The sequence below is a fragment of the Poecilia reticulata genome, chromosome 23, assembly GCF_904066995.2.
Source record: "Poecilia reticulata chromosome 23, P_reticulata-male-v2, whole genome shotgun sequence".
In the NCBI taxonomy this organism is placed as follows: Eukaryota; Metazoa; Chordata; class Actinopteri; order Cyprinodontiformes; family Poeciliidae; genus Poecilia; species Poecilia reticulata.
The window spans coordinates 2,473,795-2,498,925 of record NC_088852.1 but is presented as its reverse complement, the minus strand read 5'-3'; the positions used below and the strand labels follow the sequence as shown (position 1 = coordinate 2,498,925).

Below are 25,131 nucleotides of genomic sequence, written 5' to 3'. Positions count from 1 at the left end.
GATTATCAATCGATTAATTGAAAAAATACTAATATATTAGCCTTACACTGTGTCGATGTTAAGTCAAGCAGAAAGGGTTAAACTTTTTACATGTTTTTAAGCTGCAGATGAAAACTGCAGAATGGTACGCGTTTGCGTTTTAGGCAATAAAATGTTTGATTTAGCATTTAGAATGAGTTTAAATATTTGGTTTTGCCTTTTTTAACACATTTGCATGTTGTATAAGAAGCTGAAGTAGTTAAATGAAAAATCAGCAGAATGTGGCAATTTTTTTTATCCGATTAATCAGTAAATTGTCAGAATAATCAACTATTTTGACTAAAATAATTGTTCGTTGCTACCATTTTTTACATAAATGTTTCAAGACTCCACCCTTGTGCCATTGTTTTTGTTGTAGTTTATGGAAATCTTCATAGTTTCAGTGAAATATGCTCTGCTTTCACTGATGAGTCAGTTTGCTGAGTTGATTTTTCTCTCCAGATGTAAAAATTTTGAAGCTATTTTTAAAGTGCTGCCTTCACTTCCTGCGTGTCGATTCCAGCGCCGTCTGTTGTGATAATCTAAGCAGCGCTATCAACAGTCAGCAGCGGCTTTCATGATGTCAGACCCCCCTCCCTGTCAACTCTGCATTTATTACCACCTAAAAGGCCTGTGTTGTCATGGAAACCCAGTATAACCACTCAGCATCCTCAGATTCCTGCAAAGTTTCTTCACATTTTTTTTGTTCCTGCTTTTTAAAGAACATTTTTCTCTGTGTGGCTTAAGAAAAACAATCAAAGTGAGACTAGATAAGTACATTAAAAAAAACTCTAAGTATTCACCTGTAAAGGCCAGTAATTAGATATTTACAGTAGTAGATTTGTCAACAACTGCCATTATGTATTTTCATACTCATTAATGGAGAACCAACTGACTACTTAATTAGCCCAATAAACACAGATTATCCATATTCTGGCTAACTTTTCAAATCGTAATCCAACGTTAAAACATTTGCAGATGCACCAAAAAAAAAAAAAATTAAGAATAGAAAATAGCATTAAAACTAAAAATTCTCGACACTAAAATCATGTTTCAAACACAAAAGAAGAAATCTCAGTTTAAAAATAAACTAGGATATAAAAATTGGAGTCAAATTGAGTATTAATATTGCTGTTGTTGGTCCAGTTTCACTAATCAAATTGATACTGATGTTATAGCTGACATATCTTTCATCCCTAATCCTTTAAATAATACACACAGATAAAAAAAGGGTGGGATTATGATATATGATTTTTAAAAAACATTTTCACCAAAGGAATTCAAACATATTGGAAGCAAAATTTAAGATGACATTGATTAGAGTAATTTTAGATTCTTTAAATGGCTCAAGAGTTTTTTGGATTGCACCCAAATCCATTTCCATCATCTAATGTTTTGTGGGGGGAGAGAATAGATTCCTGTTTATAACAAATATAAACTAAAACAAAAAGCCATGTTAGTTCCCTTCTCTTTAATGCAACCTAATTGTCCACTTTTGTGATTGACCTATTTTTGGATACTTTAAGAATCAGTACTTTCTGCAGTAAAATGTGAAGTAATATTTTGGAATATGTTTTAGGTTTAAATGTGTAGTAGCTAACAAAAATTAAATATTTACTTTACATGTTCCAGATTGTAATTCTGTAGATAAAACATGGCTGAATAGGCCAGCTAGAGTAAGGGCTTTATAACATTAAGGTGGACATTTTTCTCAGTTTGTCTTTATTAACACTTAATTTCTCTTGAACTTTCTTCATCCATGTGTAAAATGGCTCGAACGTTCATAGGTTAGCATCAGGTTGTTATGACATAGTTTTAAAAAACGAATATGAAAAAACCCCAACTGATTTTCCATCAAATTATTAGCACAAAAGATTGACAATAAAAGTGTTTTTATTAATAATTTTTTTCCACCACAATAAAATTTAACAAAGGCTCACTAGAAAAGTGTCAATTTCTGTGTTCTGTACAGCAGATACAGTACAAAATAAAACTGGCCGTGCAGTGGCACCACAGCCCATTGAATACCCCCCCACCCCCCATCCCCAAAATGTTTTATTCAAACACTTTTGCACAATATTTACATCTTTAAAAAAAAAAAAAAAACGATAAAACCCAGCTGGCAAACAATATAGAAACCTTTTACTAATGTCTGGCTGCGAAGACTTCTCGAGAGAAGCCAATGGCTAATGAGCTAATTGGCTAACAGGCTAAAGCCGATTTCACATGAACAAAAAATGTTATCAGAGTGCTACCAAGAGGTAAGTTAAAACATTTTTTCATGTTATAGGAAAAAATTGTCTCTTTATTGTATTTTTGCTTGTTTCTTACTTTCTGACTGCCTATATGTGACTGCTGGAGTAGCTAGCATTTAGCTACTTTTGTAAAGGAATGCACTTTGGTAGATTAAACCAAATGCCCTGGATGTTAGTCATATAAATGACAACAGTAATGCAATCTGAGGTACAAACATCAAAAACAACCACATTAATACTAACAGCTTGGTTGAGAACTTCGTTGAAGAGCTCAACGTAGCTGCAGAGCAAGAAAACCCTTTGCTATTTGCTACTAGCATTCAGTTAGCAGTAGGCTAGTGGTAGCTTCAATAGGTAAAACCAACGTCAGTGCAGCAAACGGCTAGTGTTAGCTTCGCCCTGTCGTTAGCAAACGACAGTTGGCTGATATGTGTCTGTACATTGTGCTGCCATGACTTAAACGTCTCCCTCTCTGTTCCAACACACACAAACACGAAATGCTAACATCAGTGCAGAGCAGTTTAAAGCTACGATCTGTGGTTGGGCTGTTGGTCTCTTCTGCTGGATCTGTAAACATTGCAGAGGCCCACAGATATTTTTAGCAAGATAGAAAGATGAGCGTCAGTAATGGCATTATGACAACTGTTCTCTAACGGTGTTTTAATTTCAGTCGGAAGTCTACATGTATAGTTTATGTTCGTTTTGTCTCGGAAGTTGGAACTCGCATTTGGGAATGACGTCAGATGCGAGTTGAGAACGTTCACCGGAAACGGCAGCCATAGCATACCGGAAGCTGGACGCGGGTAAGCTTGAAAATTGGATTTACCCTGAATATGTTTATAACTACAAATAACCATTCCTCTGTTTTTAATGTCACAATACTAGTAGAAACAATTAAACGGAGACACCCCAACTGAGTTACTTTGACTGTTATAATTTCCTGTTTAATTTAAAAATGCGAGTAATGGTAAAATCTAACTTTGGGGATAGATATTGATCTCAGTGATCACAGTCCAGCTGAATGCATCAAACTCTCAAACTCCTGAAAGGTCTGCAATCCCATTCTTAGAATCCAACATGGCTGAAACGCATACAATCCATCATCTTTAATTTTTTCCCCCCCAATACGTTTCTTGTTGCCGCTCTATTTTTTTGAATTTTTCTGCAAATAAATAGTAATCCTTTTCATTTTTAAAAACATTTTTTATTGTTCCATTTGAGACATCACTAGGTAAAGTCAGACTTTGTACAAATACTTTTTAATCGGTGAATAGTGGAACTAGAAATGTTTTTAAAAAGATGTCATTCCCAAATTCTTCAGAGGCAAACAAAAGGCAACTAACGGCACCAAATGTGTAATCCAGAAGTAGTTTTGAAGCTAAACGGTAACAAATGTTAAACTTGAGGAATTCAACATTTATATTAGATTGTTTTTCCAAATTAAGACAATTTGGAGCACTATCATGTAATGTTGGCTGTAAAATACAGGCTACACAGCATGGAGACTGGAAAATGAGATCTTGTTGGTATTTTTGCGTCTGCCAATTCAGGCTGAATAATACATGAATGATGACATCATGTTTGTGTGTGTTGGGAGGGCGTGGCATGGCGTCGAGATACTGAAGGCACAAAGTTACGACTCTCAGCACTCAGTCTCACCAAAAAAAAAAAAAAAACGTTAAAAAAACTAAACATACAATCAACTCAATTTATCAAAACAAAACAGAATCAACTCCACATTTTCTACTTTTCCCTCCCCCTGCAGCAGGAGGGGGCGGAGCTTCCCCTGAGATGGGCGGAGCTTGTAGCATCTGCGGTTCCTCCTGTGCAGCATGACATTGTCTTTCACTTCCTGTGTGCTACATTACGTCAACGGACACCAATTAGCCAATCCCGGGAACCTTTCCTCCTCCTCCTCCTCATCTTCGTCCTCCACCTCCTCATGTGACTTTATTTTCAGACTGCGTTCAGATTTTGTTTGTGTGTTAATATCGTGTGTTTGTAAGGGAACAAGTTTAAGAGAACTTTTTAATATTGCACACACGCGTCCTGCAACAAACACACACACACACACACACATTCAAGTATACAGTAATAACTGCACATCACTGTACATACATAGATTAGACTTTTAAATATTAAAATGTGACAAATAAATTAAATCCAACATGCTTTACTCGTCGTCGCCCCCTCGCTGATGGTTAGCAACACTGATTTAAAAGGACCAGGATTAAATTTGATCATTGCTCTTTTGTTCACCTACATCATCAGAAACCAAACCTTCGACGGATCGCAGTGAGATCTGGAAATTCGGTTCCTTCATAAGCTGATGAGAATTCAGGCGGAGCCAGAAACGAGCCAACGGCCCCAAACCCAGAGAACCTGGTGTTGGTATTAATATTGTGTTTAAATGTAAAACACTAGCAAATAACTCAGAAACCAAATCTGGGCTGGCGATAAATCGATTTAAAGATTTAATTTTTGGATCATCTGAATTTATTTATTTATTTTTAACCAATTACACCATTTTGTTTGACTAGTTTCTATTTGTTTGGACTTCAATTTTATGACGAAAAAATAAGATATTTTTCTTTTTTTTTAATTAGAAGAACAAAGTTATATTAGAAAAATGAAGTAATTAATTATCCAAGCTTTCTTCACATTAAAATGACTTTTTGTAATTTCAAGACATTCTTCTGTTAATGCTCTGACTAAATTCTCATAATTAATGAAAATTGCTGTATCCTGGCCCTAAAACTGTCAAACAGAAGAAATTAAAATAATGCCACTTTTTCAAAATGTTTTGTCATTTGTAATTTATATCTTAGATTTTAAAATTTTGAGTTATTTTATATTTATATTTTCTGCTTCTGTTTAGTTTTTTTCACCATTAGAGGCCTCGATTTGAACTCGTCTGTAAACCACGCTGAATTTACCTTCTGAGGCTACGACTCCTTCATCAGCCTGGTCGAGCCCCCAAAATTCACATTTGGTTTCATACAGAGGGATCAAGCCTGTTCTCGTAAACAGAACCACCGTTTCTACGTCCTCAACCGTCTCACCTGCTTTACAACCTGAAAAACAAACTTAAAATCATAGAAAGTAGAAATATTTTGTTATTCTGTCTGAGAATGATAAGGCCGGGCAGTGGAGAGCTGACATGCTATGGCTATAACGGCTAATGCTAGCCAAATGACTGATATACAAGGCAAACACTGAGTCAGCTACTGTTAGCCAACTCTTTTGTGTGTGCTAGGCTAACTGCTAGCTAGTTATGTCGAAAATAGGTAGCAATATTACAGCTAAACATGAATATATAGCTGTTTACCAACTCAGTTCGTGCTAGTTAGCAGTTAGCCAGCTAACAGGCACTACGCTAGCATGCTAACATGGCTAGCTAGTCGATATAATATAAAACTGGCTAACTAATTCTGTTAGCCAGCTCTCAGGTAGCTGTTTAAAATCAGGGTTTAGAGAGTTTTGATGCTGTGATTTGGATCGTTGCCCAACAGAACCCCAAAAATGAAATGAACCAAAAACCAGACGCAGCTTTAGGGTCAAGAGACACACGCTACAATCAGTTGATGACATAAAACTGAAGGTGAAACCCTAAAACTGTAGATAAAAACCTGTAAGACTGAAGTCACTCAACATTTTTGGTGTTATACTGATTTCATGACTCAGCTAAAAAGATTGTTATAAAATATTTTAAAAAGCCTTGTTCCCTCCATCAGCACCATGTTTCTGATGTGTTTTTGTGAGTTTGGAGCTACAGAGCAGTGTGATGTGTTCCGATTGTCTGAACCGCCCCACAACGTGTCGTCACTTTACCGTCCTTTTGCCCAAACTTCAAAACATCTCATCCGCTTCCGATGATTTGAGTTTGAGGTTTCCGAATGCACCCAGGGTCCTTTAGTTTAGGTTGCATCCCAGCTTGGTTAGCTTCTTCAATAATCCAACGTCAGGACTGCATCTCACTTAAATGCACCCCAGCAACGCAATAAATAACCAAATGCGCTTCACAACTGGGTAGACCAGTTTTATTCAGGTCTAGCTGGTTGCTTTTGAACTCAGCCTTTATTCCCCACCACTGGGGTGGGGTGTATTCACTCTCAGCTAACTAGTTTGGGCAGCACCGTCCTCGACTGGATGTTTCCGTTGGCGTCTGTAATGCCCGCTAAATTAGTCCTCGTTTTGGTAGAGGTGGTGGCTGTGGAGGTGGAGGCCAGTTTGGAGATGCAGGTGATGGAACTGTCGCCGTTGTTGACGGTGCGTTTGGTTGGGGCGACTTTCTCTCCTGTGGTTCCGGTCGGAGGTTTGGGAAGCCGCCTCCTGAGCCAGGCGTGGCGCAGCGCCTGGCTCGGAGTCATCCTGAGCGCCGGGTCCCATTCAAGACACTGTTTGAGGAAGTCCAGGAAGAGCGGGTCATCGCAACCCTTCAATGCGGCGCTCCAGTCCTTGCTGCCCGGGGGGCCGCGTGTCTTCCCCCGTCGGGAGCGTCCTGCGTTCAGGACCACGGAGCCGTCGGGCATGGAGGAGACGGTGCAGTACCGCGGGTAGCCTTTGGACGAAACAAAGTTCTTCGCTCGCTTGGAGGCTTCTAGGAGCTTCGGACTAGGCATGCCTACTAGTTCAATGATGCAGGATAGCTGGTCGGATTCGTCTTCGCCTGGTAACAGTGGGTAACCGGTCAGCAGTTCAGCCAGGATGCAGCCCAGGGACCACATGTCGATGGGCATCCCATACCTGGAGCCTGGAGAACAAAGTCCAACAGGTCGTTATCTTTCAGGAAGAAACAGATTTTAAGACATTTCTGCAACCCAACAAGCAGTTGATCCATTACAATGATTACGGCCATCTAATTTAAATGTTTTTCCATTGAAAAAGCTGTTGTAGAGGAATTGGGGTGATAATCGGATAGACTCGGTTTGATTGGGGACTAAAAACTCCACATTCGTTACATATTCAGGTGCTGCAGTTCCTTCATACTCCACTGCATCAAACCAACCAACCCTTTGAAAAACCTGTCCCCTTCCTCACCTGTGGGGGCGCTGCACCAAGAACCACTGAAAAACCTTTGAAGAAGACATTGGCACAACTTCCTTCTTCACTAAATGTTAATAATGGAGTCAGATTTTAGCGGTTGGAGGATTTATTTTTTGTCTTTGGTAAAAGACGGATCATTTCTCCTGCTAGCACCAGGCTAATGTGTTTGTTTTGGTTGCATTTACCCAGAATTCCCTGCACTGTAGTCCACTTCCTGCTTTTGGAGAGGTTTCTGGTCTGCTTAATTTTCACACATGCATTCGAACCGAGCCAGAGTTCACTTCAAGTAAACTGAGACTGAGGTTTTAGATGAACCAGAATTCGCTGTTTTGGTTCAGTTACGCATTCACACTCCCCAAACGAACCAGAGTTTGACTAAAGTGGACTAAACGGGACCCTTAATTTAGTTTCTGACATGATTTAAGAAGACCTTTCACATCTCGAGGTCCAGCTAATATTCTTCTGGTCAAACAAACTGTTTGAAATATATTTTTGAAACATCCATAACTGGCATTAAGAAATTTCCAAAAAGCTAATAAAACGGTTTGTTTCACACATTTAAATGCGTTATTGTGAGCGGATTGTTGCAGCTGCTGCAGCTTGGAGCATTCCTTACCTAGAATCACCTCTGGAGCTCTGTAGAACCTGGACTGGATGTAGGTGTAAACCCTCTGATGTTCATAGCAGCTGGAGCCGAAGTCTATGACCTGCAGGAGAACAGAGTCCTGTAGTCCTGCAACTGGAACTTTTTAATCAACATTAAAGAGTTGTTGACTTAAAATAAGCTCCTATATGTTGCTGAAAAGTTATTTTTTACCCGTCTCATTTCAAGCCCACTAATATGTTTACACTATAAACTACGTGGTAAGGTTTTGTGTTTTTGCAGTGCGTCTCTGGCGGAGGAGGGACTCGTGTGCTCTACCTTGATGCCGCTGCGGCCCTGCTGCTTGAGCAGAATGTTCTCTGGCTTGAGGTCGCAGTGGATGATGCGGTTCTTGTGCAGTCCTTCCAGACACTGCAGGATGGAGTGGGCGAACTTCCTGACCAGCGGGAGGCTGAAGCCCTGGAACTTGTTCTTCTTGATGAGCTCGTAGAGGTTCATGCTGAGCAACTCGAAGGTCATGCAGATGTGGTTGCGGAAGGTGAAGTGCTCCATCATGTGGATGACGTTCATGCTCGAGTCCTTGTCCTGCTTCCTCAGGTGCTCCAGGATGCGGATCTCCTCCGCGGCCTGCCGGTGGAAGCGCTTCTCGTTGCGGACCATCTTCAGAGCCACGTGGGTCTGGGTTTTATGGTCGAAGGCCTTCACCACCTGCAGGAGGGGAAACGCGACACGCTGATTAATGTTTAATCTGTCAGAGCAGCAGGTGGCGCTCACATCAACACGTCATCCAGATCTGACCAGAACAGAAACAAGCGTTTCAGGTGGAAACACGACTCATCTGAATATAAACGAATCCTTGTTAAATGGCATTTTAACTAAAACTCTGAGGCGTGAGACGTTTAACTGAAGTCCTACAAGGGGTACAGGTTTTAATGTTTTTATCTTTATTAACCTCTTTTTTTATTTTATTTAATTCTCTTTGTCTTTCTAACCGTTTATTCACTGTCACATGCTATTTTAATTATGCAAAGCACTTTGAAATGCCTTGCTGCTGAAATGTGCTATGCAAATAAAATTTGATTGATTGAAACATAATAAACATTTAAAATACCAAAATATTAAAATAGAAAAGCTCCAAAAAGCACAAGCAGCAAGACAGAGAAATTTAAAAAAATATACATTTTAAATTATAGCAAAAATAAAATGGGGTTGAAATGATTAATCGTGATTAATCGGATTAATCAATTCTTGAATTAATTATCAACTTGTTTAGTAATTGATTACCAACAAAAGTTTCAGGAGGAAACACGACTCATTTAAATCCGAATAAAACTGTAATAAACATTTAAAATACCTAAATATTAATACAAACGTTAACAGCCAAATTGAGAAATTAAAAAACAAAATGAAATTTAAATTATATCATAAATGAAGTAGGTTTGAAACAATTAATTGAATCAATCATGATTGTTGAATTAATAGTCAACTAATTTAGTAATGGATTAATCGTTAGCTGGATTACAGACTCAACAGTGATTAACATATTCAGAGTAGCAACTAAGGAAAAACTGCAAACATAAAACATTTTAATTACAAGATAAAAAATTATGTATTTTTTAGCTGAAGGTGCATCATTTGCTACAAATGATGTTTATTTGCATCCTTTAATGCATTTCTAGAATTGTGTTTAAAAAAAAGCTTATGTGGATAAATAAAAAATCTCCAGGATTTTGATTTTTTAATCAGATTAATTGATTCCTTAGAATAATCAATAACATTTTTGTTACTTGCAGTCCTGAAATAAACACGGACAAAAAAATTGTTGAACAAAAAAAAAACAAAAAAAACATTTAGCACAAGAAAGAGTGACTTGAAGCAACGACGACAGAAAAAACATGGAAAATATGAAAAATTATCTCCAAACAACGAAGAAACGAGACCAAAACGAGCAACACAGAAAGACGAAACAACACAAACAACAGAAAGAGACTAAAAATCCAACACATGAGCAAAAACTGGAAACTAACAGCAACAAGTTGCCAAACCACAGGGATGTTCCAGATAACAACAGAAGCAGAAGAAATATGAGAACAGAAAGCAGAACTGAGCCCAAAACAGGCGCAGTGAAGTAAAACAGGGTCAAAAAACAGCAAAAACAACAAACTGCTGGAAGATAAAACTGATTCAACACAAGATGTCACAACATTGTGGCCTTTTCTGCTCTGATATCTAATGCATTCAGCTTTAATATGGATTTCTGTTGCTGCTCTCGTGGAGGAAACAGTTGAAAAACATAATTAAAGTCACAATCCTGATGATCATTTTAGATTTTGGGGTTTTTAAATGGTTCGATAATAAACCATCCCGGCTACAGGAAAGGAAGAGTCCTGACCATCAATGATGCATTAAATAACCAGGAAATGATGAAAGCAACCACACAGTAAGGCACAACATGAGCAAAAATAACCTAAAGCAGGCCTGAAACGATTAATCATTTAAAAACAGTCAACTAATTTAGTAATCGATTAATCGTTAGCTGGAGCATACAGACCAAAAAAAAAGGACATTTTCTGAAAAACATCATATTCAGAGCTGTAATTAAGCCAAAACTGCACAAAAAATATACATTTTACATTGAAAACAAAAACACTTTTGTTTGTAAATATGTTTTAGCCAAAAGTGGCAGTGTTAGCTTCAGGTTCGCTAACTGAGTGCTACGTTATTGCATCTTAAACACTGAAATGTTTATTTTCTTACTAAATAATGTACCAAATTATTTGCATATTTTAATGTATTTCTAATATTGTATAAAAAGGCTGAAGTGTTTAGCAGCTGAAAATGAAACAAATGCTGCAACTTTGGTCCCAATCAAACCGAGTCGACCAGACAATCAGCTACATTAGCATGTAAATTAGCTTTCAGCTAACGCATTTCAAGCTGTGTTTCTGTTGAATATTTTAGGTTTACTCCACAGAAAAATGTGAAATATTAGAGGGCTGCAGTTCTCAGACAACTGACCAATCAAACGTGGAGCCAGCATGTTCGTACCTGTCCGAAGCTGCCCTTTCCGATCACCTTCAGAACCTCGTAGCGATAAGCGATTTGGTCATGTGGCACCTGGACGTAGGACCCCTGTTCGTCATCGTAGCCACAGTTGTTGGCTGCACCCAGAACGCCGTTGCGTTTTTTTGCGTTCTGGCCGATGAAATACACTGAAACAACAGAGACGAACCAAATCAGACGACGTTCCCACCACACAACCCACTCCAGGCGGCGCTCCCGGCCGAAACGGATCACCTTCGGGGTAGTTGAACACCTCGTGGTGTTCGAAGGACGACAGCTTGGACATGTACTGCTTCATGGCCAGGTCGGGCGACATAAGGCAGGGCTTTGGCTTGGCGTCCCCCTGCTTGTTGGTGATGGTGGTGGACTGGCGGCCATGATGGGTGGCGTCGGTGCCTGAACTCTGCCGTTCCGGGAGCGGCATACCTGCCCGGCTGGAGCTGAGCGGGGCGAGGCCATTGGGCTGCGTGCTGAGGACTGACCGCCTGTTGGAGTTCTCCTCAAACAACTGGGTGATGTGGACCTGCGACTGAGACGAGACCTGGATGTTGTCCGACATGGCAGGCTTAGAACCTCCCTGGAGAGGAGAACAGAGGAACGCCGTCAGCGTAAAGGAGAAGGAACATAAACAATTCACAGCGAACATTATATAAAATAAAATGTACATAGAAAACGTTTTTTCTAGTAGTCCTTCTCTCTTTAGATTGATGATGAGATGATTGTTTTTATCTGATAATCCCAACTTTTAACTGGTTTTCTGATCACAGCTGATGAATACTGAAGGTTTCTTGTATCTTAACTCCATAAATAACTAAACATGCATGACAACATCCTGCTGCTGCTTTTGAAAACCAATTAGTTCTTTAGAAGAATAAAGAGAAATATTAGCATAGCCTAGAAACACACACACACACATGATGAACACAGAATGAACGTGTGAATGCCGACAGCCTGATTACGCTCGTACTTATTAATGGATTTGAGTCGCTCCCCGTCGCCGTGGCAACCAGCACACCTGGTTCCTTTCAGACAAATTCACACACACACACACACGGTGAGGCGGCTCAGTTCAAAGAGCTGTGTGTGTGTGTGTGTGTGTGTGTGAGAGAGAGACACATGACATCAAACCGTCCCTCTGAGATCAGGTTGGTGTGTTTCTGCTGTCAGATGTGACAAATGGCCGACTGTGAAGTCGTGGCTCCGCCCCCACCTGAAAACAATACGGCTGCTTCGCTGATGAATCATCACAGGAAGGGCCGACAGGTCAGAGGTCGTGAAGCGAGCGTCTGATTTGAAACCAGTTCAGAATCGTCCGGATGGAGCCGAAATCGTTACTTATAGATTCAACCGGAGGAAAGAGAAAAACGTTTCTGCCGACGGTGACAAAAAGAATCCAGGTCCAAATCAAAATGGATCCGTTCCAAGTTCTGCTGAGCGACGAACAAACATGGAGTCTTCCTCTGGATCCAGGAGGAAAAGCAGCGAAAAAAAACTGATTCTGCAAGTTTTCACAGAAAGCCCAGAGTTTTCATGACGAATTTAGTTTCGGATGGACGAACGACTGGAAGGTTGGATGCTTGGTTGGATGCTTGGTTGGATGAACGAGAAACATAAACGGGTATAAGTGAATTTTCTGTTTCCGGCTGCAGACAGCTCCCGGTGTTCCTGCCTTACAGTCGTTGCTTTCAGACCTTTAGTGGCGCCACCTGCAGGAGAATCTGAGCAGGGCAAGAACCCTGGTGATTGTTCCCAAACATCAGAGCTGGTTGAAGTCAGGAGGAACATCAGTGATGCTGCAGCTGTGAAAACACCCTGAAGAACAGGCCGCTGAGTGTGTGTGTGTGTGTGTACCGTCAGGGGGTTGTGGTTGTTGTTGCGCAGTGGCGGCAGGGCGACGGGCGATGTTGTCTGAGAGCCGCTGTGACCAGGAGAGCAGACCGGCTCGCCCGATTTGCCTGAAGGACAAGAGAGAGAGAGAGAGAGAATGTGAGGAATTTCTGGAATATCTCCAGATTATTCTCCGTTTTTATTTCCCCACTGCAGAATATTCACCTGCTTGCTTCTGCGTTTTGTTTTCACATTTAAACATTTTAGATCAAACCGTTTTATTTTATCAACCTGAAAAAAATACAAAATTATTATTTCATTCATTAAGGGAGAAGTTTCCAAACTTGTAAAGCTGCAAACACATAGAGCCACAAAAATAATGAAAAACTTTTTTTTTTTAAATTTGTATCTTTTTTTTATTTAGCTGCTCAATAATAAACTAAAAAAAATAGAAATGTTATTCTTGCAGAATATTTCTGGTAAATGTACTTTCGACATCCCTCCATTAAGGCAAATGAGCGAAACCGTAATCACTTCCTTTGAGCAGCATTCGGGTTTTAGTGAGAACCCGAATGCTGCTGCTGCTCGGGTTCTCACTAAAACCAGGAAGATAGAGACATAACACCAGGTTTAAAGTCCCTGCACTGGCTCCCTGTAGCTCAGAGAATAGACTTTAAAATACTGATGTTAGTTTATAAATCACTGAACGGTTTGGCACCACAATACCTTAAAGATCTGTTATTGCTGTACCAACCATCTAGACCCCTCAGATCTTCTGGTTCTGGTTCTGCTCTGCATCCCCAGAACCAGACGAGGAGAAGCAGCATTCAGTTTCTATGCACCACAGATTTGGAACAAACTTCCAGAAAACTGTATAACAGCTGAAACACTGAGAGCCTTTAAATCTCAATTTAAAACCCACCTGTTTAGAGTTGCTTATGGCTAAATTAGGGTTAGAGTGGGTTTTGATGTCTTCCATCTTTTTATGTCTTTAATTTCTTCTTCTTTCTTTTCAACGTTTTAATGATGTAATGTTTTTTTTTTTTTAATCTCTTTCTCACTGATTATTTCTGTTTTTATTTTAATTATGTAAAGCACTTTTAAATGTTTTACTGCTGAAATGTGCTATACAAATAAAATTTGATTGATTGATTGATTGATTCCTTTAGTTAAATCTGAGGTCAGTTTCATGTGAAACACCAGCTGAAAAGAACCAGTCGCTCTACAGGAAGTAGGCTGACGGTTCCCAACACGTCATAAAACAAACCACATCAATTCACTGTAAATAGATGTCAAATGTTTAAGATTTTAAAATAATTTCTTTTTTCAAAATGTTAAGATTATTTTTATATTTACAGGCAATTTATTATTTTTTTGTAATTATTTTGATATATTTAGGCACTTTTTAAAATGTAATTCTTAAGAAGCATTTATTTCTTAAAATAAACGGCCAGAACATGCATGTTGTGGTGTGGCCTAGTCAATGTCCAGAGGCAAACCTGATGACCTTATTTCAGCCATTCAGCCCATAAAATGTTAAAATAATTCTGCAAAGCAGTCGTTGCTCCACAGCGCAGACTGAGCTTATGTTTGAATGATTCCAGAGCCTTCAGAGGAGCAGGTAATGTGCGGTTTGTCCCTTTAAATCAAGATTTGATTGAATTCTTGCTCAGGCCGTTCTGGAGCAGCTTTGCTCTGGACTCAATCGGTCAGCAGATTGACTCGGCCTAAAGACGGATGAAGGTTTTATTTAAGCGCCGTAATCCCTCGACTCTCCTGCAGCTTCACCTCCTTTAGCAGAGATGTGACGACAGCACGCGGAGGTCAGAGGTCACGCTGGATGAGCCACAGCAGAGGGAAAACTTTTCCTCCTGGCAGTTTTATCTGCTTCATGTCTTCCTCGCCTCACAGATCCAGTCGGGTCAGAAACGCCTCAGATCGTCTCCGACCAGCAGGAGATATAAAAATGTCGCTCCAGCCGCTCCGTTTTAGAGGAAACTAAATGTTTCTACGATAATCAGGCAAAAATAAAAACTTAAGAAACCGAAAACAATCCAGTAAAGCAAAAGGTTAAATCTGCATTTTGTCTAATCAGCAAAAAAAACATGATGAGATTGTCAGTTTTACTATAACAGTAAAAAATTAACATTTTTACCAACTGAATTTACAATAAATTTAAAGTCTTTCCAATTTATACACTGGGAAAATCTTAACATGTAAACAGATAATTCAGATCAGAGCTAAAAAAATAAGAATAGTGAGACGTGTAGCAGGCTATGAGATAGTTTTTGGCATTTTCCAGATGGATTTATGATTTTTTATTTTTTAATTACATTTATTTTTAAGTTATTTAAATTTTTTATGTAATTTTAAACTTTTTTATTTTTCATATAATTTTCATTTAGTTTTTAGATATTTTTGTAACTTTTTTAAAGATTTATTTTGAATGAAATAAAAGGTCACCCCTCTTCCCCCATTCATGTGGTCATGTGACATTCTGACAACCAATCAGAGCACATCAAGGGGAAACAGGCGGATTCTGATTGGCTGACCGGATCTCTACTTTAACCCCTGAATATTTTCAAAATAAACCTGATTTCTTTTTAAAATATTCTTTTTAAGTAGTTTTTTCAGGATAATTTCAACACATTAAAACTTAAGATCAGGAAATAGTTCGGTATTTTTACTGAATACATTTTCTGACAGCGGGGATCAATCTGCATTTCTGAGGCTTCTGGTCCAGATTGTTTCTGCTGCTGTAATCTGGACGCTCGCTGTAATCCTGCTAATGGGGAGCGACGGGCGGCCATGACGGGTCCTAGATAAAGTCTGTTTGCTCAACCCGAACCCACCAGGGAGGATTTTCCCCGTTGGACTGGTTTCAGGACTGGTACCTGCCGGTCGACTCCATGACCTCCTGCCTGTAATGGCTGCATCGTCGTTACATATTAAACATTTGCTTGTTTCACTTTCAGCCTCTCAGATGCGAGACGGTTTGTTCTGAAGAAGTGAACCACAATCAGACATGATCAAAGAACTTAATGTTCAAATTATCCTGGGAAAGATTATTTTTAAAAATATTCTAAATTCAAATATTTCAGGTTAAAACTGGAAGTCCAGTCAGCTGATCTGAGAATCTGACAATTTCCTCTTGAAGAAATTAAGTTACAAAAAAAAAATTATATATATATATAAAAATACAGCTAAAAAAATACAAATAAAAAAGTCCTCTAAAAATAAAATGAATAAAATTTGCATTAAAAAATCCAAACTTTAAAAAAATTAAATAATAGTACATTAAAAGTTAAAAAAAAACTCTAAAATGAAGTTAATTACATAAAAAAATTCTTAATCCATTAAAAAAATGAATGGGGTTAAAAATAAAAATTGCTAAAAAATAAAGTTAAAAATTACATGAAAAAAATATACCTCTGAAAAATAAATGCATAAAACATCAGACTTCTACATAGATTAACACTCCACTTCCAAAACAAACCTCTAAAAATATATTTATGTAAATTGTGTAAAAAAATGAAAATAATCTTAACATTTGAAAGATAAATGTCTGAAAATAAATAAACTATTAAAATTGGAAATAGGATTTGGTATGAAAAATAAAACCCATCAGTTTAGTTTTTTGCGCTGCGTCGACCAGCCTTCACACGGTGGTGGCAGCTTGATGCTGTGGGACACTTTTCATCACTTCCAGATTTTATTTGTCTCCTTTTGTGCTGGATATGAGCCGTTAAAATAAACCATTAAAAGCAGCTTCAGGTGTGGTTCTGCTCCAAGCCCGAGTGAAGCGCCACTGATCCATTATTTCAGGTGTTATTGAAGACGAACCTGCAGGAAACCAGAGCCGCGGTACTCATGATGCCAGAACCGGGAAGAAATGTGGATGGAGTTTGGATCTGGTCCGTGATGGAGAGGATTTGATTTCATCTGCAAGAGCTCGTCTGACTTTCACCAGCACTGGACTCTAATCCACGAATCCTCCTGGGCGGCACACCGAGACTCCAACTGGGACCTCTACTGGAAAGCACATTCTGTTTCCTCGGCCCAACACCTGACAGAGGCACGGCACCAGATGGAGCGGCGCGGTTCTGAACGCGAACCCGAAACCGGGATGGAAATGCCGGAGCGCCCGGCATGCTGGGGAGAAGTGACCGCATGGTGACCGGAAAAGTTCGCAAAGCGACCCGGAAATTACGGCGCTGCTCGACTCATTCGGTCTGTGCTGAAACGATTAATCGACTTTTGTAATAATCTAATAATCGTCACTTAATTTTATAAAGAATTAATCGTTACGTGGAGCATAAAAAAGGCTCATTGCTAAAAGAACAGCAGCCTTGAAAAATATGTACATTTTGTAGTTCAGATAAAAATAAACCTTCTTAGCCTGTAAATATTTTCTACACAGAACAATGTCGTGTTAGGCTGAAACGATTAATCGATAATTGAAATAATCGTCAACTAATCTAGTTATTGATTAATCGTTACATGGAGCATACAGACTTCAGAAAAGGACAATTTGCTGAAAGAACAACATATTCAGCAGAGTAATTAAGACAAAACTGTACAATATATCAACACTATTGATGTTAAGTACAGCAGAAATATTTTTTTGCTGCAGAATCTGAATCCCTTCATATCACATGTTCAAAGGAATGCTATTCCATTTTAACCAGTAAAATGTTAATTTTCTTTAAAAAAGGAATCTAACTTCTAATATTGTATACAAAGAAACTTGAGAATGATTTTATCAATTTTTTAATCCAATTAATCGGTAAATCATCAGAATGAATCAATTAATCATCAGAACGATCAATTAATCGAATAAATAATCAGTAGATTGAACATCATTAGTTTCAGCCTTTTTGATGTAAACTAGAATTAAAAAGGTTTCTCATGTCTGAGGCACAGTGAACGCAGCAAACCTTAACGCAAGAAGAGGAAACCGGTTTCTTCTCATCTGGACCAGAACCGATGTAATTTTCCACTGAACGCCTGAAGGAAGAAGATCTTACTGAATCAAAACAAGCCCACAAGTCATCCATTTCTGACTTTTCCAGATGCTTCCAGCTTAAAATAACTGAAAAACCATTTTCACACCGAGAAATTGATTAATGCCCAACTAGCCTCAGGTGAAAGCAGAGAAGAAAAAACTTGTTTTTTTCCAGAGCCGGTTCGACTGGTATTCGTCACCGGGTCAAAATCCAAACAACCTCCCTGCAGGGGCCGTTCTCTCTAAAAGTATGTTTGTGTAAAACCTAAAGCTGTGACACCAGAGTGGAACAGAACCAGAACAGAACCCGCAGCGGTACAAAGTGTCCCCCACTCCACCCAAACACCAAGCCTCGATCGGAACCTGTAAACAACTGGTTGCGAAGTGCAGAGTTTCCAGACAGAGACGTGTTGGGTCTGAAAACCAAAACCACGCCGCGTCAAGCTTCGGTATTTAAGCTCACGTAACCTGAAACAGGACCAGAGGAGATGACAACGCAATTACAGCAACGACCTGTGATGCAACATCCAAACTAACAGGAAAGACGCCGAGTTCATCAGCCTGGTCCAGAGTCTGATTCAAGAACCTTCCGAGGTGAACTTTCAAGTTCTCCCAGAGGTTTACGGTTAAAATCCATCCATCCATCCATTTTCTTGCACCCTTTTTCCCTCAGTGGGGTCGGGAGGGGTGCTGGTGCCCATCTCCAGCCAACGTTTCGGGCGAGAGGCGGGGTACACCCTGGACAGGTCGCCAGTCTGTCGCAGGGCAACACAGAGACACACAGGACACACAACCATGCACACACACACTCACACATAGGGGCAATTTGGAGAGGCCAATTAACCTGACAGTCATGTTTTTGGACTGTGGGAGGAAACCGGAGTACCTGGAGAAAACCCACCATGCACAGGGAGAACATGGAGACTCCATGCAGAAAGACCCCAGGCCGGGAATCGAACCCAGAACCTTCTTGCTGCAAGGCAACAGCTCTACCAACTGCGCCACTGTGCAGCCCCGGTTAAAATCGTTGAGGAAAACATGTTGAGGAAGAGAAACAAACACGTGCAGCATCGTAGGAGAAAGCCGACGGTCTGGTTCACACGGCAGGATTTTTAAATTGTCGGCCGATTTCCAAAACACACAGGAAGTGATTTCACTCACCGACATTCGGGAAATCTCGCAGAACCTCTCGAGACCAAACGTGAATTCAGCGTAAACAAACATGGTGGGTGAGAAGAAGCAATAGCAATAGCTTTCCGACTGTGTTTGGCAGAGAAAAATCAAAACAAAGCGTCTGCAACGTCCATCGGACTTTCTGGTGCGTCATGGCGGTTGTCTTGGCTTCTGTGTATTTTATGCTTCGTTTCGGTTACCTCGGAAACTCGAAGCTGGATTTGACGTCAGACCCGTCACACCCTATTGTTTGGAATAGTGCTTATAAACATAATTTTAAGCTTAACTTCCCATTAGTAAATGCCACTTTTAATTTGTTCAGCTTAAAGTTGCAGGCGATGCATGATGGACTGATTTTAGGCACTTTTGGATCCGTCTTGTAAAATCCGGGCGTTCCCACCACTGCTTGTTATTAATGCGAGGAGCGGCCATATTGAAACGCGAAGTCCGTCTTCATAACAGGGACTACTCTTGAGTTCAGTTTCCTAGTGGGGAATCCGACGGGGAAGCCGGAATTTCCCATTTTAGAGTTTAACTGGAACGCAGCATTTGTTTCCGTCGCCTCGCTTTCTGATTGGCTAAACGTCCCACTGAATGGGCTCTTTTGGCGGGAACGCTGCGATACCGGGTTAACGATCCACCATGTTGAATATCCAATGTCCTTCCGAACGGAATTGTGGATTATTGACATCGACGAATAGTTTTAGCAATATTACAATATTTTGTAACTGGAACGCCTCTGGAAAAGCTCGTGTTTGTTGCTCTGCTGTAGATATAAAGAAGTGTACATTTCCACAAATTAAGTCACATTTTGAGATTGATTTAGGAAATTTTCTAGAAAAAACTTGGAAATGTCTGAGCTAAAACAAAAATGTTTCGACTTCACAAGCTCAGAATTTCAAGTTGTTTTTTTCCCTATTATGTCTTTTGTTTTTTTTATTGCAAATTTTTTACTTTTGGAGCTCAGAAGCGTCCACATTTTTTCCAGAAAATTACCGGGCTTAATCTAAAAAATTTATTATTTTTCTTGCAAATTTTCTAATTTCTTTCCCCTATTGGCAATGGCCAGAATACACCATCACACATATCATGTGTTAAGACAACCAAAATGTAAAAACATGCGAAACGGGTCTAGAAAATAAACCTTTGCTTTGCATTTCCTACTCAAACACTTTGCAAGAGGTATTCTTCTCAATATGGACCAATCCAGCTTCAAATCCAAAGCAATTAGCGCGATAAAACGTTTTGCAATGCTGCATCTGGAAGAACCTCAAGACCCCTCGAACAACGTCCTCATGCCAATTGTAAAGCATGGTGGAGGAGGGGTGGTGATCTGGGTTTGTTTTGTTACTAATGATCTTTTCCGTATACCAAAGCATTCTTGAGACAAACGTGAGGTCATCTGTCCAACAGGATCAAACTGGATCATGCCAGCAGTGACGCAACGCCACAGGAAGAGGACTGAGCCAAAACGTCTCCACAACAATCAGAGGAACTGAGGTGAGACAGAAAGTGACTTTATCTCCAGTCCTACCGAACCTGATAAAGAGCGGCCATTTTTAATGTGAATCGCACCTTTGGCACATTTAGATTTAAGGCCATCTTTAATTCAACCAGCATGTTTATTAGCCTGGGCCAAAGTCCAGATGTGAATCTGATTAAGAATCTGAGGAAGGAGTTAAACATTAGGGTGATGGCAGGGATGCTGTCCATCATAAAAGACTTGGAGCTCATCACCAGAGGCAACGTGTAAAAACTTCTCAGTACGTATAAGACAAAATTAGCGACTGTTAAGCCATTTTATTACAATTTAAAATGAATAATAAAATCAAGAATCCCCCGTGGTTCCTTTAAGACACATTATCTTTAGTTAAATAAATGAAAACATTTAAAAGTCAATCTGACCAGCATACAAATGAGCCTAACTTTATGTCCTGATCCTTCAATTTTCTTTTAAATCAAACTCTGAATCCTGGCTCATTTTTTTATATTTCCTCCTAAAAACAAACAGAACGTCTTCAGAAAACAGAACTGGGCCACTTGAGGTGAAGTATTTGAAAAGCAAAACCATTTCAACATTTTATGAAAAGAAGAACAGAAACTATTAAGTCATTCCAGCCTTGAAAAGCCTGGAATGTAACCGAAGAGAAGTGAATTTAGTGACAGCATGGGTTTAACATAACCATACAGTAGCCAAAGAGAACGTCTAAACCTTAATCCAGTCTCCCCTAACCAATCAGTGTCATCTCATCAGTTTAAAAACAGTCCACAACTCACCGTCCGTCATGCTGACACGCTGTTTTGCCAAAACATTTCCCCTGGATTCTCTTTGCCCAGATAGTTTTCTACAAGCAGCTAAAAATACACGCGGCCCACTGGATTAGCTTAGCGTTGGAGGCGAGGAAGCTGCAGGTGTTGGTTTTATATTAACGTGTGACCCCAGCGCTGACATGTTGGAGTCATGTAGCGTTCTGCAAGAAACTCCTGAGGTTGTGGTTCCAAGACAAGATGTGTCGGTGAACTGATAGGCAAGCAAGACAGAAAAAATATGGGTTTTTTTGCTTTCAACAAGTCTGCAACTCGTAGAATATTCTTGTATAAATATCAACGGTATCTGCCACTGTGTGCCGCTTAGCACCGTAATAAAGTTAGTTTTATTATCGAGTAAGGTCCAAAGTGCATCTGTTTTGGGCTCAAGAGTCCATGAGTAGTCTGGAGTTTGTCAGTTATCATTAAATTACAAAATGCAGCACTTATTTTGTTAATGCTAACATCAGCAAACATTCTAGCATTAGCATGTAGCCATCATTCTAAAAACTAGTTCCGGATGCCAAGTTACAAACTGCATGTTTGTAAACAGTAGCAGAAATTAATTGGAAACATGCCATTTGAAAGGAAAAGTTCACCAAAAAAAATAACGTTTTTTTCTACAATGAGGTGGTTTTTCAGCCGTAATCGGATTTTGTGCATTTCACAAAACTGCAAAGGAAACGTGGCGGCCATGTTTACATCTGTTGCCCCCTTGATTTTAATGACTTATTGCATGAAAAAGCTTATTTATGTATGATTTTAGTTGCATTTCTTAATTAGCTGTGTTTCTACATTAGCTGAATATCAAAAAACACTTTGCACCCATTTGTTATGAAAACAGAGCTGTCCATTCATCTGCTATGCAGGCTGCAGGCATTATACTGTTGTGAAAATGCTAACAGCAGCCAAGATGCTAATCTTAGCATTTCACCAAGCATAATCGTAGCATGTTAGCTACGATTACTATGCTAAGAGGACATTGTTTTTCTGTCATTAGCAATCTGCAGCTAACACTGTGTGCTATGCTAACTGTAGCTTTTGTAACATGAACAGGCTAATCTTAGCATGCTTGCTAAGACTATTAGCTACTAACATTTTGATAATATTGAGAACTTGTTACAGTTCTTAACACTATATTGGTATTCATACTTTGCTTAGGACTTTTAAGAAGGTAATAAACAACTTGTTCTTTGAAACTTGCAAAAATACCTGTCAGAGTCCAAACAGAAATCTTTATCCCTGATGTTTTCAGTTGATTCAATTTAAAAAACAACATATTTTTGACATGTTAAACAAGTTAACCTAATGTAAGCCAGAAAAAAACATTACATATCCATTAATGTTCCAGCATGAAAATGAAAAGTTATGAGTCTCCAGGAGACTCATGAATCATAACTAAAGTGGAAAGAAACCCAGATCTCTCTTTTGCCCTTGAGCTATTTCTCCCGCTAGCGCTAGGCTAGCACGTTTGTTTTGGTTGCATTTACCCAGAATCCCCTGCGCTGTGGTCCACTTCCTTCTTTTGGTCCGCTTGAATTACAACTTGAATAAGCTGGACTGATAATCTGATTCCAACTAATTAAATTACGACTGGATTAAACGGGAGTGAACTAAACGATACAGAGTAAGAGTTCAGTTTGAATACGGCTTCGACTTCATAATTAGGACCATGTTTTTAAGAGTTACATCGTCACCTAACTGAATGATATACAAGATTATTTTAAAAAAATAAGCCACTTTTAGCTGAATAATGTTTACAGAACAAATGTAATCACAGTCCTTTAAAAATATAAATCGGATTTTTTACTTTTAAACATGTTGTTAACCAGTCTGATTCAGATTGACTGGTGGCTCTGTAACTCACTTCAACCATTGGAAAAGCCAAAATAAGAACAGACCTGAAAGCTTAAATAGCAATTATCTACTTTTTTATTTCTTAATTCTGTGAGTTTTGTGCAAAACTTAAGAAATACTTAATTAATCCTAAAGGAAAATTAAGTATGTTTAACTCATTATCCAAGGTTCTGCAAAGAGTTGTTATACATGCTAATTAGCAAGCGCTAACAGTAAGTGTAATAATCGGGTATATGCCCATATTTTCATATCAGTGCATCCAAATTCCAAATAATCACATCACAACCTCTTAGGTCTGAACTGAAACAGAGTAACAAAAATTACCCCAGAATTCAGGTTCAAGTCGTACTGTACCTTTAATTTGTGTCCAACATGCAGTATCTTTGTATCATTTAAAAAGTATTTAAATACTCCATTCAGTCAAACGAAATCTGCTTTGATTTGTCTGTGTTTGGACATTTTAATAAGATAATTACTGTAAAACAACACGTGATATTTCTACCAAGTCGCCCATCCCTAATCTCAGAGTAGACAGCAGTAACAGCAGGATTAATGAAAACAAAGCTGGCAGCAGCTACACAACTTTAACATTATAAAACACTTTATCAAGCTTCAACGTAAATTTAAAACTCAATATATGTGTAATAAAAATGAGATTTTAACAATAAAACAACTGACCTGATCTAGATCTGAAAAGGAAGCCGTCTTCCTGCCAACCAGCCTGAAGGCCAAAAATCACCAAGCAACCGGAAAACACGAGCAGAATACCCGTAACACCAAATCCAGCGTTACACCCCCCGAACCGAACCCCTACAGAGAGCCGTCCGAGCGGCGCAGCACCACCCCGGGAAGGCTCCACAAAGGAGGCGCAAACAGGCTCCAGAGAACCGAGAAAGGCAGCAGGAAAAGCCGCTTCTCCTGCCGCTGTCAACTCTCATCTGCGGGCTAAAAATAAACCTGACAGACAGCGAAGGAGACGCCCGGAGCTTCCCCCGGTTCAGCTGCGTCTGATCGGTAAGCCTTCCGAGCTTCACCCCCTCCTCCCCCGGCTTCCACTTTAGGAGATTACGGATAAATTAACGAGCTGGAGCCCAGGGACAGGCAGACTGTTGCGGCCAGGTAAGCTAGCAGACCTCCCAGCCTTTCCTGTTGGGAGTTCCCTGCCTTCCTGACTCCCGGAGGTTGGATCAAACCGAGGCGGAGTAAACGTCCCGAGGCAGCCGCGATCAGAGGCCGCTACGCCGGGAACAGAAGCTATGCTTACCCGTCGGGAGGACCGAGGCTCCGGGCTTCTTGGTTAACATGGCGGCCGCTCCTCTCTGGTCTCCACTGAGGAGGACACCTCCTCTTCCTCCATCTTCAGCTCCTCCTCTTCCTTCTGCTACTCCTCCTATGTCTCCTCCTCCTTTAAATCGCCCTCTCCTACCAGGGGCGCACCCAGATGGGGCCCCACTCAGAATCTCAGTGGGGAGCCATAATTATATTTTATTTATAATAAAGTTACTACAGTAAATGGATGACTCTGTCATAATTCATTTGTTTTAGTAATTAAATTTTTAAAGTGGTGGGATTATGTTATATATATATATATATATATATATATATATATATATATATATATATATATATATATATATATATATATATATATATATATGACAGAGCATTAGGGCTATGATAAAAAGAATTTCAAAATAAAATTGAGAGTAAAGTCATAATATTACAACAATAAAATTGTATTAATTTTATGATTTGGCTTTTGTAATATTATGACTTTATTCTTGTAATTTTATGTTTTATTTTTATTAGTATGACTCTTAACATTTGTTGTAATTATACAATAGATGTTGGCAACATTTTATTTTATCCAGCTGAATGTTGACTTTGCACTTTTTCTACTGCATTTTTTCCTTCCACTCAACATTCTAATGGACTCCTTGCATATAGCACTAACTGTCGGTCATTTGAGGAATAAA

The 25,131-nt window shown here is 39.4% G+C and overlaps 1 protein-coding gene and 1 long non-coding RNA gene across 5 annotated transcripts; one reads left to right on the top strand and one right to left on the bottom strand.

The window, feature by feature from the left end:
* Positions 1-1,893: 1,893 nt before the first annotated feature.
* Positions 1,894-24,543, bottom strand: dyrk2 (dual-specificity tyrosine-(Y)-phosphorylation regulated kinase 2). Of its 4 annotated transcripts, none has more exons than XM_008400799.3 (7): positions 24,420-24,543; positions 12,838-12,941; positions 11,221-11,563; positions 10,972-11,135; positions 8,242-8,631; positions 7,936-8,026; positions 1,894-7,026 (listed from the first exon to the last, which is right to left on the bottom strand). In XM_008400799.3, the coding sequence occupies exons 1-7, from the start codon at positions 24,457-24,459 to the stop codon at positions 6,386-6,388; spliced, it is 1,773 nt and encodes a 590-aa protein (XP_008399021.2). In that variant the 5' UTR covers positions 24,460-24,543; the 3' UTR covers positions 1,894-6,385. The 4 variants fall into 4 exon arrangements, with proteins under 4 accessions (XP_008399021.2, XP_008399023.2, XP_008399020.3 ...); XM_008400801.3 differs by lacking the exon at positions 24,420-24,543 and adding an exon at positions 23,834-23,918; XM_008400798.3 differs by lacking the exon at positions 24,420-24,543 and adding an exon at positions 22,511-22,543.
* Positions 18,840-24,672, top strand: LOC103459324 (uncharacterized). Its single transcript, XR_532718.2, has 3 exons — positions 18,840-19,136; positions 20,405-20,491; positions 23,843-24,672. It is a non-coding gene; the product is annotated as an uncharacterized LOC103459324 (long non-coding RNA).
* The last annotated feature ends 459 nt before the right edge of the window (positions 24,673-25,131 follow it).